At 45.7% G+C, this 14,475-nt stretch overlaps 1 protein-coding gene across 1 annotated transcript in view; it reads right to left on the minus strand.

The window, feature by feature from the left end:
• The window catches only part of LRRC59 (leucine rich repeat containing 59), a 37,901-nt gene extending 24,493 nt beyond the window's left edge, over nucleotides 1-13,408 (minus strand). The window contains exons 1-2 of the mRNA XM_089677608.1: nucleotides 13,294-13,408; nucleotides 1,783-1,891 (exon numbers count right to left, since the gene is read on the minus strand). Coding sequence (XP_089533734.1) covers nucleotides 1,783-1,887 — 105 coding nt within the window. The 5' untranslated portion in view covers nucleotides 1,888-1,891; nucleotides 13,294-13,408. The remainder of the gene's footprint in view (nucleotides 1-1,782; nucleotides 1,892-13,293) is intronic.
• Nucleotides 13,409-14,475: the final 1,067 nt, after the last annotated feature.

A 14,475-nucleotide genomic window follows, 5' to 3' on the forward strand; every position in this document is an offset into this window, starting at 1 on the left:
TCTGCTGACAGTACAGAGCCCTAGGAGGCACTCTGCACATGTTCAATATGGCGTGTATTGCTAAAACGTTTTTTATTGGGGGGGGGGGGGGGGGAGAGTGCATGTGATCACAGGGCCAATCAGGGGTTATGCAGAATCATAGGACAGACAGAGGAGAATGAAAACTCCTTCCACAAGATTAACCAGTGCTCAGCCGGACACTGATAGAAGTTGCAATACTGCTGATGAGAAAAGGTATTAAGCAGGTTACTAAAATAATTGCATTTCCATGTTTTGTGTACTGTGGGAGACCAGATATAGTGAATGCGGGGTCCGGGGAGACCAGATATAGTGAATGCGGGGCCCGGGGAGACCAGATATAGTGAATGCGGGGCCCGGGGAGACCAGATATAGTGAATGCGGGGCCCGGGGAGACCAGATATAGTGAATGCGGGGCCCGGGGAGACCAGATATAGTGAATGCGGGGCCCGGGGAGACCAGATATAGTGAATGCGGGGCCCGGGGAGACCAGATATAGTGAATGCGGGGCCCGGGGAGACCAGATATAGTGAATGCGGGGCCCGGGGAGACCAGATATAGTGAATGCGGGGCCCGGGGAGACCAGATATAGTGAATGCGGGGCCCGGGGAGACCAGATATAGTGAATGCGGGGCCCGGGGAGACCAGATATAGTGAATGCGGGGCCCGGGGAGACCAGATATAGTGAATGCGGGGCCCGGGGAGACCAGATATAGTGAATGCGGGGCCCGGGGAGACCAGATATAGTGAATGCGGGGCCCGGGGAGACCAGATATAGTGAATGCGGGGCCCGGGGAGACCAGATATAGTGAATGCGGGGCCCGGGGAGACCAGATATAGTGAATGCGGGGCCCGGGGAGACCAGATATAGTGAATGCGGGGCCCGGGGAGACCAGATATAGTGAATGCGGGGCCCGGGGAGACCAGATATAGTGAATGCGGGGCCCGGGGAGACCAGATATAGTGAATGCGGGGCCCGGGGAGACCAGATATAGTGAATGCGGGGCCCGGGGAGACCAGATATAGTGAATGCGGGGCCCGGGGAGACCAGATATAGTGAATGCGGGGCCCGGGGAGACCAGATATAGTGAATGTGGGGTCCGGGGAGACCAGATATAGTGAATGCGGGGTCCGGGAGACCAGATATAGTGAATGCGGGGTCCGGGGAGACCAGATATAGTGAATGCGGGGTCCGGGAGACCAGATATAGTGAATGCGGGGTCCGGGGAGACCAGATATAGTGAATGCGGGGTCCGGGGAGACCGCACATAGTGAATGCAGGGTCCGGGGAGACCGGATATAGTGAATGCAGGGTCCTGGGAGACCGGATATAGTGAATGCAGGGTCCTGGGAGACCGGATATAGTGAATGCAGGGTCCTGGGAGACCGGATATAGTGAATGCAGGGTCCTGGGAGACCGGATATAGGGAATGGAGGGTCCTGGGTTTAGTAACACTTTAATCTTTAGTGAATTCCTCTCACTTCCTGTTTGGCTATGGGACAGGAAACTAAGAGAAATCACAGCAAAGGGAAACAGATGGCAAAAATAAATATGATGGGTTATAACCCTCTCTTACTCTATCCAAAATGAAAAAAAAAATAAATAGATTTGCCTTTAGTTCTAATTTAAAGAACAATTCCAACTCAAACGACATGGTTTTACAAACAGCAATCCTCAGTAAATTCTCCATATTTTACGGACAGATCTGAATCAATTAATTTTTAAACAAAGATGTCAGCATAGACAGGGAAGGTGTTACTGACCAGTTCCCGCACAGGGACTTCACTCAGGTCACTCAGACTCAGGTCTAATTCATTTCCATCCAACTTATCCCTCAGGTTTCCGACTTTTCCAGCTGATCGCGACATGTTCCTGCACAGCAAAGTTGGAGCAGTATTAGAGAAGTTACATTTTCATCTGACATACACTCATACAAACTTTGTATTCAGCCTTTTTTTCTAGATACCAGATTTAAAGTGTAACTGCACCCTAAAGCTTGCCATACCTTGTATGAATTGTGGTTGGTTCCAGAGAAACCTGATGACATTTGCTCAGTGGGTGTCCCTGTCAGTATCCTACATGAAATCCCTTGACTGAAAAACTGTAGGAGCCACGTGGAGAATCGTTGGCCCGAAAAGTAACTGTATCCAATACCATGCAGCCGCTGTTCAGGCAATGTGACAGGCAGCAGGCTATTCTGCGGATGTGTCACTGCCGCTGTTCCGGGCCGACATGTAAACATCAGTAGTGTGTAATCATTGGTGGCACCGCTGTTGATGGGAACACGTCAGCCCTGAGAAGTGGTGGCAGCCATCAACGTGCAGATTTTTCCATTCACAAAAATAGAAAAACCTGCATTCACAGTCTTTCGTATGGATTGTATTTCATGCCACATTTACAGCTGTGCTCAAAAGTTTGCATACCCTGGCAGAAATCGTGAAATTTTGGCATTGATATTGAAAATATGACTGATTGCGCCAAAAAACTGTCTTTTATTTAAGGATAGTGATCATATGAAGCCATTTCCTATCACATAGTTGTTTGGCTCCTTTTCACATCATAACAGAAAGTCACTCAAATGGCCCGGATCAAAAGTTCCCATCCCTTGTAATATTTGGCCTTGGTACAGACACACAAGGTGACACATGCAGGGTAAAATGTAATTAAAAGGTTACATTTTCCCCATCTGTGGCTGTTTAAATTGCAATTAGTGTACGTGTATAGTCAATGAGTTTGTTAGCTCTCACTGGATGCACTGAGCAGGCTAGATACTGAGCCATGGGGAGCAGAAAAGAACTGTGAAAAGACCTGCGTAACAAGGTAATGGAACTTTATAAAGATGGAAAAGGATATAAAAAGATATCCAAAGCCTTGAATATGCCAGTCAGTACTGTTCAATCCCTTATTAAGAAGTGGAAAATTCAGAAATCTCTTGATACCAAGCAAAGGTCAGGTAGACCAAGAAAGATTGCAGCCACAACTGCCAGAAGAATAGTTCAGGGTACAAAGAAAAACCCACAGGTAACCTCAGAAGAAATACAGGCTGCTCTGAAAAAAAAAAAAAATGATGTGGTTGTTTTTAAGGAGCATGATACTTGAACAAAAATTAGCTGCATGGTCGAGTTCCTAAAAAGAAGCCTTTACTGCCTCAAAAAATCCTGCCCGACAACCAGGGGCAGACTGACCATTTGGAAACTCGGGCACTGCCCGAGGGCCCGGGGTCAGTAGGGGGCCCCATGAGATGCCCCTGGTACCTTTTTGATAGGCTTTTTTGAGTTTGGGTAAGGACACAGGGGCCCCATGATCCCCTATTGCCCGGGGGCCCCACGAGTTGTCAGTCCGCCCCTGCTGACAACACTTTCACACGCCTCACCAGGCTTTTTTGAATTTTTTTTTTAAAGCAAAGACCCTCGAGAATAAACTGGTGGGTGTTGCAATTTTTATTGTCATGAGGTATTTGCGCAGCATTTTTTCAAAGGAACTTTTTTGGATTTTTCTGCACAAAAACCCAATATAATATCCAATTGCCTGGTAAAAATTTAAAAGACGATTTTACACAGAGTAAAGAGATACCAAACATGTCACGCTTTAAAATTGCGCATGCCCGTGCACTGGTAACAAACGGCAAATTTTACTATCTATAGGTGACGCTTTAAAAGCCTTTACATGTAACCACTTTAGATTTACAGGAGGAGGTCTGGTGCTAGAATTACTGCACTCAATCTGACATGTTTGTTGATATCTCACAAGTGTGAAGCGATCGCTGTTTGCGTGTGTGCGGGACCGACGCATGAGTTTACATTTGTGCACAAGCACGGGACGACAGGGTCACTTTAAAAAAAATTTTTGTTAATTAATTTTTTCTTTTTAACAGTTGCGTTTATTGAAATCTTACCAAAGTATAACAAAGCAAGGTACAGAAGAACATTCAAGCATGTGGCACACAGTAGGTATGCGTTATATACAACTTCCAATGCTGTGAATCCTACAAATTCAACCCGTCGCCCTAAGCAGAGTGAGCGATCACGTAGATAGGACAGGTCAGATGGCAGTGGTAGGTAACACTAACACTTGGACAAGCAATACCATTCAGGTCTGCATCGCTATCATTTCCATGGATCTGTTGAGGAAATAATTATTATTATACAGTATTTATATAGTGCCAAAGGGTATGCTCAGCGCTGTACAGTAGCAAGGGGGACATAACATGAGACAAGACAGTAACAATACAATACACGAGGGGTTCGAGGGCCCTGCTCTTTCGAGCTTACAATCTAGGAGGGAGGGGAAGGTGGTACAGGAGGAGATGGCTGTGGGGGATGGAGTGGTGGGAGGAGTGGAGGAGGTTAGTTGTTAGGTGAGGTCAGGTGTTAGGGGAGGTTGGGGTAGGCTTCCCTGAAGAGATGGGTTTTCAGGGTGCGCCTGAAGGTGAGGAGGGTAGGTGACAGTCTGATGGATTGGGGTAGGGAGTTCCAGAGGATGGGGGAAGTCCTAGAGAAGTCCTGCAATCGGGCGTGGGAGGAGGAGACCAGGGAGCTAGAGAGTAGGAGTAGAATTTCATTCTACTGTTATTATGGACACTCTACAATCCTTATCAGCTGTTCCATTCATGATCATGCCTATTTTATGGTTATTTTTTACTTTTGAGATATATGGGATATAGCTATAATTCAATTTTCATTATTTATGTGTCCTTCGGTAATTCATTTACAGTCCTTTCTGATATCTTTATTTTCTCTTGGAGCATACATACTATCTTCCTTTGGGCTTATTATTAACCCACTAGGTGTCGGGATTATTTCGTGCACAGCGTCACCCCAGACGACCATGTCATTCTCTTCTCTATTTGTCTCTTTTGGTGATGGTGAGGTTTTTCTTTCCTTGTTTTGTCCTATAATTGTTATTTATCCGCGTATTTTACTGCAATAAATGTTTTGTAATTTTTCATTAACAAGGCGCAGTCTGTCCTTTTTTGGACCTGCTTGACCTAGGGGTTCTTTACCCTTGGTTTTTGTCTTTTTTCCCCACATGTATTATTTGGGTCCTTAGGACACCACAGGGTTACTTCTATGCAGGGTGGATAAAAATCAATGATTTTTAAAAAAAAATTATTTAAATTGGATTTTTTTGAATAAAATGCTTTTTGAGGAAAATATATTACCATCCAAAGGTTATTCCATCATGAAATAAAGATTTGTTTTTTAATTATGTAGAATAAGGCTGTACATGTTTAATTTTTTTGGTAAATAAATTCCATTCATCCATTCACAATGTCATGCTCTTCCAGAGGTTTTTGTAAGATTATTGGGCAGTTTCTCTGCCTACAAGATATTATCACAGATTCTTGGTTTACTTTTGCAGTTCTCAAAACTGAATTTGACTCAGCGGAGATCACATGCCTCTTCTTCACAGCAAAAATGTTATAACATGAACAGATTTAAGAAAAAGACCTTCATCCTAACTTCTACAAACCTATGAATACAGAATCAACCCCTTCACTGCTAAGTTTCAAGAAGTTCAGTGAATAGAATAGAAACAATATTTTTCTGATTGTTTGGAGTGGAATAGATCTGCACAAGAAGAAAGTGAAACTAAGTGTGAGGGGGAGGGGCTGACAGTCTAAGTTTCTTCAAATATATATATTTTGTTTAGCCGAATTAGTTACCAAACATGGATGTTTAAGCGAATCACATCTGCTGGAATGTTATTGTTTCAGATGAATAAATCAATTTAAATTGTTATTATTAAGGTAATGATTATTTTTCTCCTTCCTAAGTACAACAGAAAAGTTGTCCAAATATGAATGATTAACCTATTAAACTGGGGATAAAAAAACTAATATGAAAAGTTGTTGTTCTAAAAATCTTCATCTACTTGTATATTAAAGTTATACCAGCAAGAATTAGTCTTTATGTAGAAAACTAGGATTTATATCAAGCCTTACTGACTAGTGATTTAAATCAAATCCACCCTGCTTCTATGTGAGTCGGCTATGTATTATATTGGGGTCATTTTTCTTAATATGTTTCTGAACCCCTTTTTCTTCTTTTTGATTGACTTTTCATTTTGTCCTTAACCTCCCTGGTGGTATGATTATTTCAGATTTTTGGTGCTGAAAGCGGTACCATTATTCTGCATGGAAATATGTAGTTTTTTATTGTAGGCTGTAATATTTAGGAATAACTCACTGAAATCTGTCCGAACAAGAGTCTATTAAACATCCCGGGTAGGATAAAATTTGAAACATGAAATCATAAATTATAATTTAATAAATAATCATAAAAAATAATAATATAATAATATACATTTAATCAATAATATAATCAAACCAAAAACACTGAAATTTGAAATATAGCGCCAAGTTCGTACATCACTGAGCAAAGTTGCAAAATTGTTTTCAGTGTCTGATGACGAATTTCCCCCACGAATCATTATCACTCAATTCTGCAAGTGGTTCTGATTTACTATCGCTGTTCTCTAGCTGATTTAAACCCGCTTTTGACCTAAAGGGACACTTTTTGGACGCCGTGGACTTTTCTAAGTTTCCAGGCAGAAAGAACATTCAAAATGCAGACAGGAGACAGGACAGAGCACTCGGGACAAAATGTATGTGAAATGGGTTGAAACAGCAATGTTTTACTATGTAAAATCGTTTTGAAAAAAAATGACATTTTTTTAAAATTTTCAAATTTCCCGCCGCCTCCGGCGGCGCCCGTACGTCCCGACGTCACGGGGACCGGAACACAGGAGCCGGATGCCGGCATCTGCCGGAGGAGATGGCCGGGGACACTGCAGGGGACACATCGCGGGAGCGAAGGACAAGGTAAGCTCTGCAGGGACTCCCTATACAGCGCTGCATGGTAAGCCCGAGTGTAGCTCGGGGTTACCGCTTTTGGTACTGATATTTTACCCCGAGCTACACTCGGGAATACCGTTAGGGAGGTTAACTAAGAGTGTCCCGGTTTTTACTTTACTTTCCATAGGTAACACTAGCAGCAACAAGGTAGACAGACGTAAACGGGACACAACCCCAAAAAGAGTACGCCAGTGACTATACCAGAAGGCCCTGTGCCTCCACCCACCCAGCCCATATTCTGTCAGATTTAGCTGTACAATTACGACTCATAAGTTTATACAAAAGAAGCGCACCGTTAATAGCCGACTTCAAACCCGAGATAGTGGGCGGGGTAGACAGGTTCCATCTCACCAAAATTTCTCTTCTAGTATAATAGAGAGAATAGAAAACAGTTTGCTATGCTTAGATGCTTCCATGAGGTCAAGGAGGCCTAACAACACAATCAATGGATCCATGGGAATAGACAATTTACCAACAGCGTTAATAGTATCTAATACCCCGGTCCAGAAGGGACGGAGCTTCGCAAGTTCCCAACACATGTGGTGAGACGTGCCTACCGCCATATCACAACGAGGACATGTTGCCGATCTATCAGGATATATCGCAGCCAGTCGTTGCGGGGTGCCCTTAAAACCCTTCTCTTCAGGGAAGCCTACCCCAACCTCCCTAACACCCGACCTCTAACCACTAACCTCCTCCAGTCCTCCCACCACCCCATCCCCCACAGCCATCTCCTCCTGTATCAACTTCCCCTCCCTCCTAGATTGTAAGCTCGAAAGAGCAGGGCCCTCGAACCCCTCGTGTATTGTATTGTTACTGTCTTGTCCCATGTTCTGTCCCCCACTATAATGTACAGCGCTGAGCATACCCTTTGGCGCTATATAAATACTGTATAATAATAATAGTATACTCTATGAATAAATTTTAGTTCTATAAAGCGGTGTCTGGTCATGGTAGGGAGACCTTGCAAAAAAAATCCTCCCAATCATCCTCCAACAGGGACAGATGGTCTGTGTGCCATTTATCGTAAAGCGGCTGCATTCTAGGGTTAGATAGAGGTAACAACAGGGAATGGCGGGAGGTTAAAGGTTTAGGCAAGTCCTCCTGTAACAACAAGTGTTCTAGAGGGTCAGTCTGAATGGCAGGGGGAGAGAGAAACTGGGCAGCCACATCATGTCGCAATTGGAAAATCATCTGATTAGGCGAGCCGTGGTTATGTTTGAGTTCATCAAAAGGAGAGGAGGAAACCACAAGGCATGATATGGTTCAACATTTTGATGCCATACCGAGCCCAAACCACAGGATCCAGTATCATGTGCAGATGGGGGAGCGTAGGATTACCCCAGAGCGGCGTGCGAAAGGAAGAGTTATTTACAGTGTACTGAACCCTCGCCTTCCTCCACACTTTCAAGGTCGTCAGCATGGGAATAGTGATGGCCGAGTTGGACTTCGCACCTCTATAAACTAAGTTGCCAAGTTCTGCATAGGATGTAAGCAAATATAGATGGCGCCACAGAAAAAACTATCAATTCACAAATATAAATAAATTCTACCAGCTGCAAAATCCGCCCTATACCATAAGGTGTACAAATAATAAAACAAACAAATTGCGCTAGTGAAAAAAGAAGAATTTAATTAAAAATATCACACAGTTATTGTCATAAGGAAGAAAGAAATTGTCCCATAAAAATTAAACATAAAAAAAAGTCCCAAAAAATATATATAACTCTTCAATAATATAATTGGTGAAAAAAATGTTCAAACGAAATCCACCAAAAGTGTCAATCCGCCACCAAATCCACTTCTTATAGATCCACTTCTTATAGACACCACCATATCCATAGAATGTTGGAACAGCCACTCGGAAAGAAAACAGAAGCTCATGGTGCAGTACTTCTTAAAATCTCACTTTTTAATAAAACATATCACAGTTACAAAAAATGGTTCCCCAGCTGACACCAGCATCCACAGTATAATCAGCTCCCATAAAACGAACCCAGCCACCTTGCACATGCGCCGTAACGAGCGCTGGGAACGTAATGACGTCACATCAATCAAGCCCCACCCAGCGGCTGTCTATAGGAAGTGGATCTTTTTAGTGGTACATCCTATTGCAGAGTATTGCCCCCTGCATATCGATTTCCTAGTCAAGCATTGCCTCATCAGTCTGCAAACCATCGCTCCTAGAGCAAAAAGCGTTTTATGCTGATTTATAACATTATCAGCTTAAAGCTCTGGTGAGTTTATTCATTTCATTTGGTGGCGGATTGACACTTTTGGTGGATTTCGTTTGAACATTTTTTCACCAATTATATTATTGAAGAGTTTTATATATATTTTTGGGGATTTTTTTTATGTTTATTATTTATGGGACAATTTCTTTCTTCCTTATGACAATAACGGTGTGATATTTTTAATTAAATTCTGCATAGGAACCCAATATCACCGCCTCCAGGATCACGGCTGCATTATCCCTAGGCCAGGAGAACCAACAGCACACCGTGACCAAAACAGCCACCCAATACTATAAAAGCAGCTTAGGAAGTGCCAGGCCGCCACGATTAATGGGTAAGTGCAAGGTAGATCGGGCAAGCCTAGGGATCTTCCCAGCCCAGAGAAACACAGAAACAGTACCATCCACACGACGGAAAAAGGACTGTGGGACCTGTACCGGCGTATGCCGACAAAAGTGGATAAACTTTTGTAGAAATATCATTTTAAATAGATTTACTCGGCCTATGGTGCTAATAGGAAGGGAAGACCAAGCATTACTTTTAGTCTGTAAATGTTGGAGGATGAAGATTGTCCGAAAGGTATTTCGTCAAGTCGTGTTGCACCGTCACACCCAAGTATTTAAATTTGGAGACCAATCTAATAGGAGCAAAAAAGATGTCAGGCAGTAGGCCCGGCACAAGAGGAAAAAATAATGATTTCTCCTAATTTTAGGCGTATCCCAGAGTGCTTGTCAAAGCGATCGATAAGGTCCAGCGCCGTTCTAAGGAATGAGCTGCAGTCCTTGAGATATAAAAGAGTGTCATCCGCATGCAGGGAAACTCTATCCTCCTACTCACCCGTAACCCATGTAAGGTCTCGGAGGAGCGAATCAGGCAAGCCAAAGGCTCGATCGCCAGGGTGAAAAGACCCGGCGAAAGTGGGCAACCCTGCCGAGTGCCCCTATGGAAAGCGAAAGGGGGAGAGAGAATATTATTAGTACGCACTCTCACAAATGGCGCACTATACAAGCATCTAACCCAGGAGATGAGATTGGGGCCAAATCTGAAACCTCGCAGAGTCTACCAGAGATATTCCCACTCAACCAAATCGAAAGCCTTTTCGGCGTCCAGGGACAGCACCACACCCAGGCCGTCGCTATCTCGAGCTGCAGAAATGTGAGTGAACAGTCTCCATATGTTGATGTCACTGCCCTTACCTGGCATAAAGCCCGTTTGGTCATGATGTACCAAGGTAGATATAACCAAGCTCAGTCTTCCAGCAAGCACTTCAGCGAGTATTTTCGCATCAGTGTTCAACAGGGAGATCGGCCGATAAGAGGAGCATTGTGTTGGGTCCTTCCCAGTCTTCAAGATCATCACTATCATCGCCTGGAGCATAGAAGGGGGCAAGTTTCCTTTCTCAAGTAGTACATTAAGAAGAGTGTGAAATCGGGGAGCAAGCTGTTCACTATATATTTTATAGAATTAAATTGGAAAGCCATCCTGACCCAGCGTTTTGCCAGATTGGAGAGCACCAATCGCCTACTGAATCTCCTACAAAAAAAATCGAAGCCTCTAACTGTTACTGCTGGGCCTGGAAAGAGATGGCAGTTCAACACAATCCAGATAGCAGGATAAGTCCTGAGGTGTATAAGCAGCTTTAGAGGGGTAGAAGTTTGCATATTAATCGGCAAATCTAAATTTGATTATTTTTACACTGTTGCTATTTTTTTTTAAATCACTTTTATTATCACAGGGAATATAAACATTCCTTGTGATACCAATAGGCAGTAACAGGTTCTCTTTATGGAGAAATCTGGGGTCTATCAGACCACAGATCTCTCCTCTGCCCTTAAAAGCATCTGATCACATGAAGATCAATGTGATCATATGCTTTCCCTATTTACAAATGGCTCTGTTTACATCCGGGGAAAGCGAAAGTGATGAATGCTCATCGCTTCTGGTTTCCTATCCCACAGTCTCTGATCGCCTCTATGGTCAGCCGGCAGAAGCGCCAGCTAATCGCTCAGGTCCCCCGATGGGACAGAAGGGCCAGAGAAAGCCACGGAAGATGATGGGAGAACGTTCCTTCCTACTGCTTGTAAAAGCAATTCAGCAGCTAATTAGACGCTAGGATTTCTTTTAGAAGAAAGCCGATCGCCAGCTCTAAAAAATGATACCGGGCTATCATCCCGGTATAACCACTTGAAGTCCAGTGATGTACCGGTACGTCGCTGGCCGTCAACTGGTTAAAGTGGAACTAAAGTCCCATCATTACCCACTAGGAGCAGGCAGGGTTTTTATTGCAGAACAAACTTGTATTGTGTCTTCTGCAACAAAACACACTTACCTGCTTGCTCTTTGTCTCCAGCATGAAAACTGAGCTGTGCATGTGCAGCTCAGCTTACAGTGCCGGCTCAGTCCTTGTGTGTCAGGATGACATCATTCCACACCGGCCAATGGAGACGGTTGAAGACTGGCACAGGGAAGATGATGCTGGCGCTGGTGAGGGATGTGGACCATTTAAAGGATAACTCTGATTTTGGGGGGAAAAAAAACAGCAAATAAAAAAAATAAATATAGCATATCCAATTGCTACACAAGCCATATTGTAACTGATTAATAATGACTTTTCCTTTTCAATATGCAGTGCTGTAATTTTCTATAAAATGCAATCCAATATGACTTCTGTGCAAATCAGTGAGCCAATCACTCAAGCAGGAAATTACATTTTTGGGGGGTGGTGTACAGAACAACCCCCAGAAATGTCATTTCCTGCTTGAGTGATTGGCTCACTGATTTCCCTAGAAGCCTGCACTAAGATACAAGTCAGATATTGGGCATCCCCTGCAACAAAATCATCATTTTTGGCAAGATACTCCCAAAAGGGAAATCACGTCTAAAGGGATGCAGACCCTGCCACTTTTCTCCTTGGAGCCATGCAGCTGATTGATCATTATAAAATCACTCCCAGTCATGTTCATATAGCACAGTCTGGACACAAAGGGCTATTGCTTCAGAATAACAAAAGGTAGGAATCTGCAACAAAGTTTGTTAACCTCTACCTGCTGACGTGGCACACGCGTGTGGGCTCTCGGTGGGTGTGGTTTATGGCACAGAGGCCATATATTTGCAGCCTTATGTAAACAACTCTCTGTGTTGAGAGCGCACGCCCTGCGAACTCTCGGCACAGGCATGGATTGGAAACATCCGATCCATACTAGTAAATCAGAAGCTTTCCGATCATGTGACTGCCAATCACAGAAGTCACATGACCCAAATGCCCACCTCCCAGCATTTAAAAGCTCTTAAAGGGCCAGGAAGCAGCGGCTGGAAGGTGTTAAAATCCCTGCAATGTACACAGATCAACCAGAGGGGGTGGTTGTTTTTTTTTACTCAACAAAAGTGGAGTTACTCTTTAACACCCACATATCCCACAAATGGGGGGAGCCGAGGTTTCTGTGCGAATAGTGCTGTCCCAGCACTGACAGCTCCTGGTCCCTGTTTGTGATCGAGAGCTGTCGGGAGGGGCTGATAATCATGTGACCGCCAACCACCACTTAAAGGGGCTGCCAGGAGGGTGGGAAGGGGTTAAAATGTGTAATAAATCTCATACCTGTAGGTCATTTCCTGCCCCTCTCCTCTCAGAAGTCTGGCTGAAAATCTCCCATAGCTATCTGTGCCCCATCTTGTCACTAGGAGGTTGCAGCTGTTGGCGGATCTCCTGTGGGGACAACCAGCGTCCTTGTCCTGATCCCCACACATGCGCAGCGTGCTCTCTCTGCTGGGCTCCTCCATGCTGAGATGGGAGAGGGGGCTTTGCACACATGCGGATCAATGAATGAAAAAGCATATGCATGCTCCTGTGTTGCCAGGGGCGACCATCCAACGCCTGGGGTATCCTAGCAACAGGACAGGGCACAGCTGGCTATGGGGCCCAGGCTTCCGGGGGGCCCAGGTGGGCTACAGATCTGGGATTTCTATAATAAATATATTACCCGGTATATTAATACCTGGATACCTGACTGCAAGGTGTCCCATCTCCAGGCCTTGTCTGACAACTCCCTCAACCCCATTCATTACCCCAGTGCCAGCTCATCACCCCCTCCCCCACCTCCATTCTCCTGTTATTTCCATTACTACCTCCCACCAGCCAGCCCAGTGTGTGCCCCCCCAACCCACAGCACCGTACACAGCAAACTCACACTGATGAACCAGCACCGGTGCTCCCAGGACTCACTGCACACACTTCCTGATCCACGTCACACCTCCCCAGTCCAGGAGCAGCGAGAGGCCGCCGGATAGACGGGACAGCGCTGACAATGAAAGGCTCACGCTGTCATGTCCGCCCCCTGCCGCTCGGTAGAGGTATCGCCGCCTGAGACGAGCTCTGTGCTGAGCTAAAGCGGATGATGAGCTGTGCTCGCTTCCGTGACACTTTCGCCGCCTGAGAGTTCATGGTAACCCTTTATTTTCCACAGCGAGTGCAGATGAACCTTTACCTACATTGTCAGCACAGCACAGCTAAGGTCTTCCTCTCTTTCCCTCCTTCTCTGCATCCATACATTCATCTCCTGATTAGTGAGGGATATGCATCCACCGCCTAGCTACCAACCCCTGAGCATCCATCCACCGACTGACCACCAACCCCTGAGCATCCATCCACCGACTGACCACCAACCCCTGGGCATCCATCCACCGACTGACCACCAACCCCTGGGCATCCATCCACCGACTGACCACCAACCCCTGGGCATCCAACCACCGACTGACCACCAACCCCTGAGCATCCATCCACCGACTGACCACCAACCCCTGGGCATCCATCCACCGACTGACCACCAACCCCTGGGCATCCATCCACCGACTGACCACCAACCCCTGAGCATCCATCCACCGACTGACCACCAACCCCTGGGCATCCATCCACCGACTGACCACCAACCCCTGGGCATCCATCCACCGACAGACCACCAACCCCTGGGCATCCATCCACCGACTGACCACCAACCCCTGGGCATCCATCCACCGACTGACCACCAACCCCTGAGCATCCATCCACCGACTGACCACCAACCCCTGGGCATCCATCCACCGACTGACCACCAACCCCTGGGCATCCATCCACCGACTGACCACCAACCCCTGGGCATCCATCCACCGACTGACCACCAACCCCTGGGCATCATCCACCGACTGACCACCAACCCCTGGGCATCCATCCACCGACGGACCACCAACCCCTGGGCATCCATCCACCGACGGACCACCAACCCCTGGGCATCCATCCACCGACTGACCACCAACCCCTGGGCATCATCCACCGACTGACCACCAACCCCTGGGCATCCATCCACCAACTGACCACCAACCCCTGGGCATCCATC

This window comes from Staurois parvus, unplaced genomic scaffold (genome assembly GCF_062004578.1).
Source record: "Staurois parvus isolate SC_StPar_1 unplaced genomic scaffold, SC_StPar_1.0 ptg000189l, whole genome shotgun sequence".
NCBI lineage: Eukaryota > Metazoa > Chordata > Amphibia > Anura > Ranidae > Staurois > Staurois parvus.